The 4,766-nt window shown below is 44.5% G+C and overlaps 1 protein-coding gene across 1 annotated transcript; it reads right to left on the minus strand.

The window, feature by feature from the left end:
- Positions 1 to 1,758: 1,758 nt before the first annotated feature.
- On the minus strand, positions 1,759 to 3,495 carry LOC129085401 (non-POU domain-containing octamer-binding protein-like; the record flags this gene model as incomplete). The annotated part of the gene is given in 4 exon segments (XM_054591810.1): positions 1,759 to 2,150; positions 2,153 to 2,515; positions 2,518 to 2,769; positions 3,471 to 3,495. Coding segments are annotated over 4 exon segments (1,032 nt in total), but the record flags the coding sequence as incomplete, so codon positions are not given.
- Positions 3,496 to 4,766: the final 1,271 nt, after the last annotated feature.

Consider the following 4,766-nt stretch of genomic DNA (forward strand, 5'->3'; position numbering starts at 1 on the left):
CTGTTATTTCATTTGCGCCATATTTCTTTGTCTCAGTACTGCTGTTACATTGTAAGAGGTGGAGCCTTAGCTATTAACGGGGGGGGGGGCAGGGGCAACCCTCTTTGCTGCATTGTGACACTGTGTGTGGGGGAGGGGTCAGAGAGGGAACTATGCCACTTGCTTAGCTCTCACCCAGCTTTCAGTCACCTTCCCCACTACCCACAAACAAATTGGGCCCTTCTGGCACTGATTCCTAGGTGGGTGGGTTTCTAGGACCCTGTAGGTCTCTCCAATGGACCCTCCTGTGAGGCTGGGAGTTGCTCCTGCTGCCACGACCCTCACAGATTTTTATAGCCAGAGGTTTTGAGGCTTTCTTTTCCCATGCTGGAACCCTGGGTTGTGTGGTCTGTCTTGCTCCCCAATTGTTCCTCCTGGTTTACCCGCACCCAAATGTGGGACCACCCCATAGAGATGAATGTTTCTTCTCTAACACCTTGGTTGTCAGACTTCCATACAGTTCAATTTCTGGCAGTTCTGGTTGTTACTTATTTTTAAAATGCTTGTTGTCCTTCTTTCGGTTGTGCAAGGAGGCAAAATGTATCTATCTACACCTCCATCTTTGCCGGAAGTCTGGATATGTTTCTTTAAAGGGGTAATTAAGGTTAAATAAGGTAATTAGAATGAGCCCTAATCCAATATGACAGGTGTCCTTGTAAGAAAAAGAAATCACACAGAGGGAAGACCTTGAGGACACACTGGGAGGTGGCCATCCACAAACCAAATAAAAAAGGTCTCAGAAAAAAACAACACTGACAACACCTTTTTCTAGGACTGCTAGCCTCCAGGATTGAGGAAATACATTTCTGGTGTTTAAGCCAACCAATCTACACCTTTTTTTTTTTTTTTAACGGCTTAAGATGTATTTTAATAAGTTGATGCTGCATTACTGCTCCATTTTCCAGAAAAACTCTAGAAGTATCAGGGACAAATCAAACATGGTACACCAATTTAAAAAATGCACAGCATAACTACCTAAGATAGGCAAGGCTAAGAGCTACTGTCCGACATTCAGCATACAGCAACCCTGTTCCCAAGATTGTACTAGGCCTATCGAGAAAAGCTGTGAACAGCGACATCAGACACAAAACAGCTATTTCTGGGTCGTCCTTACCCAAGAAAAAGATGGAGGCAAGTTAACACAATAGTCTTTTTAAAGATATACTAAAATGAAAATCCCTAAGAGAAAAATGTCTTCCTTAGGACATGAAGGGATAATATATGGGCTATAACAGAACCATATACATGTTATCTGTGACCTCTGAGGATATTTGCCTGAATTCCCAACTGGGAGTGAATGGAGGGATGGGCCTAAGGTCATTGGGGGATGCTTGTGAGGTTTTTGGGGTGTGTGTGTGTGTGTGTGTGTGTGTGTGTGTGTGTGTACACACAAAGGAGGAATGATTAAGATTAATGGGGGCTCTAACTGCATCCACTTTGCCATTGTTCCCTCCCTCTCAGGCCCTCAATAATCACATGAGATTTCAGGAATGCACCACAGAAATATGACTAAATGATATACCACACAGAATTCATTTGTTAAATATCACCCCTCCCTTGCCCTCTGCCTCCAGTGTACTCCCAAGAGTAGTACAGGCAGGGAAGACTTAACTATTGGGAGCAATCCCTCACGCTTTTCCAGGATAGAATTCTGGCTAGTCCAAAAAGGGTCCTTCTCTTACAGGTTTTGGGAAACTAGACAATGCAATTTTATTAGTATCAACGAAGTTTGTTTGGAGCAAATTCAGCTCCAGGAGCTGCATGGTTGAATGCAGGAGAGGTTCCACCAATTGCCCCTATTCCTTCCACTGTAGTAGCTTGGCTGAAGCTTTCAGTAGTTGGTGGGGTCAATCCCAAGGTTCCATCTGGCATCATAGTGGCAGGTCCTGAAGGAGTTGGGGTACTAGCAGGCACAGGAGCAGGAGGCATGGCGCATCTGCTATTTATGCCCGTAGCACCTCCCATAGCCATCTGGCCCATTCGTATCTCCTGCTCTCTCGCATCAGGGAAGGTTCCCTTGAATCCTTCCTGCTGTCGCTGCATCATTTCTTCCTGCTGTCGCAGCATCTCTTCCTCACAGCACCTGTGCTCCTCCTCCTGCCTAAGCTCAGTCGCTTTCGTTTTTGTACTTCTTGGTTGTGCAGCTCTTCCATCCTCCGAAGTTCTTGACGCCTCATCAGATCCTGTCTCATTAGCATGACCTGGTGCTCATGGCAAGCAGCCTCCATCTCCCTCTCCAGTTTCTCGTGAGCTTCCTTGATGTGGTGGTCCACTTGGTCCTGCTGCTGTTTCTCCACCTCAGTAAGTGCCTTCCAGCGCAGTGCATACTTATACTCAAAGGAGCCAGGCTGTGCAAATCTAGGTGGCTGCTCCCACCCCTTGTGAAATTGCTGGTTCTTTATAACCAGCTTCTCTGAAACTTCCTCTTCATCATCTAACTGGTCCATGGGCTCCACAGTCACAGGGCGAGGAAATTTAGCAGGAAGGAGGCTTCACTGCATCTGTCCAGAGCTTTCTGAGCAGCCGGCTTCCCTGAGAATTCAATGATGCCTTTTCCTGAGGACCTTCCTTGATCATCCACAATGATGACAGCCCTCTCCACTTGGCCAAACACAGAAAAGGCTTCCTCCAGCAGTTCGTTGGACACATACTGAGGAAGGTTTCTAACTGTAAGGGATGCGCTATGGCAGGCAAAGTGCACACACAGCTGCTTTCCACAGAGTGGCATGTACAGCACTTTTTTATGATAGCCCTAGTAAACTAATATACCAGCTGTGCACATAAAGACAAGTTCTCAGTGACCACCTTACTGCAGCCCTCCTGACATCAGGCCTCATGGCCCCAGCTGGCAAATGGATTCTTGATGTCCTAAATCCCTGCAGGCCCGTCACCAGCCTTCCTTCTGCTGCACTCTAGAGCTGTGTGTCAACCTTGCCCACATGCTTGCTAGTCTTGACTGTGGTTTACTGGTGAGGCTCAGTCTTCCTGCCCACAAGAAGAGTATTTCCTGTTTGTCTAATAACTATAGACCAGTTCTGGTAGAGAGCCACTCAGCAACTTGGCCATCAACCAGTGGGCTGTAACCACTCCTGCTCTAAGAAGGTTTGAGTCCCAGTTTGAGGAGAGAGACCCCTTTCAAGTTTGTTTCTTCCTTTGGTTCTTTTCTCAGCTCTAGGATATTCTTTTTTATTTTAATTTAATCTTTATTGTATTTTTTCCATTACCCGTTAGTCCCCTTACACCCACCCCCAGCAAATGCCACCCTGTTGGCCATGTCTATGAGTCTTTTCCCCTTTTTGTTCAATCCTCCACCCCCTAACCACCCCATGTCCACTAGTTGTCATCTGCTCTCCATCTGAGCTTGTCTCTGTTTTGCCTGTTAGATCAGTTTGTTCATTAAATTCTACATATGAGTGAAGTCATATGGTATTTGTCTTTCTCTGACTGGCTTATTTCACTTAGTATAATGTTCTCCAGGTCCACTCAGCCCTAGGGTATTCTTTAGAGTTCTCTTTGTCCCTATCATCCAGCCATAGTTAATAATTCTTTATATTAAACTGTCTGTGTTCAAATATTCTTCAACTTTCTCTGGTACAGTCAGACTGATTCAGAATTGGTAGTGGGAGCAACCCTAGGAGTTAGACCTGCAAAGAAGAAATTTGGGCATTGGTTTTGTCAAACCCTTGGATTGGAGCACAAGTGCTGAGTAACTTGCCAATGGGAAATGGGAAGCTAGCCACTGCCGGCACGGTGGGACATTACAATCAATCACCTGTGTTCAACTTTAATAAAGTGCAAACTGAAGCAAATGTCTTAATTGTCCAGATGGTTGTAATTGACTGTTATGGAAGTCAATGGTGACTACAAGGAATGCAGTATGAGATTGATTTTTCTGAGTGCATTTGAGTACTTCTAGAAAGAAAATGACTATCTCAAATCTTTTGACTCTCAGCTCAAGCCACAGTCAGAGAAATGGAAAGCTTCATCGCAGGCCTAAAAGAATCTTTTTTTTTTTTTTTTACCCAGAGGGTTGATATTGCTGGAAATTAAACATAAATTTTAACTGCATGAGTTTCTGAATGAAAACTATGGTTGGATTTAGTCTCTAGGCCTCTCTTTCCTGTGGAAGCATCTTGCAAACTAAGTTCAAGAAAACTAGCCTTCCTTTACTTGTATTTGTTTTTTACATTACCTTTTAGTCCCCTTATATCCCTCTCCCCCCATCAATCATCACAATGTTGTCCATGAGTCCTTTTACCTTTTTTTCCAACCCCCCCCCTTTACTTAAATACCCATGAAAACCCTATCTGGGGCAGATGCCTTGAAGGGGATCTTTCATTCTCCTTAACCACTCAACCCAACCACTCCCTATATGATTAGATGCATAACCAAGGTTAAATATCAGCATATTTTAACAGGATAGGCACACACTGTGACCCAGGAAAACATAGTTTACACACCAAAAAAACTGCCACAGTTTTCTTACATGTGTCATCAGAAACCTGGGGAACATGTGTGGGAGTTCATTCTAAGATGTTAGAACAAGAAGAATGGATATAATGCTAGGTCAGACCAAATTCATCAACATGGGTGCTCTTACTGGAAAGCTTTCTCAGCATCATGTAGAGGAGGAAATCCAAGGCTTAAGGAGACAGGAACATTGGCATGGATTTCACACATGTAACCTGCATTTCCTCTTCCCTGCTAGATTCCAGGAAAATTTCAGA

Source organism: Pteronotus mesoamericanus, unplaced genomic scaffold (assembly GCF_021234165.1).
Source record: "Pteronotus mesoamericanus isolate MK-2021 breed Mesoamerican mustached bat unplaced genomic scaffold, CSHL_Meso_final scaffold_232, whole genome shotgun sequence".
NCBI lineage: Eukaryota > Metazoa > Chordata > Mammalia > Chiroptera > Mormoopidae > Pteronotus > Pteronotus mesoamericanus.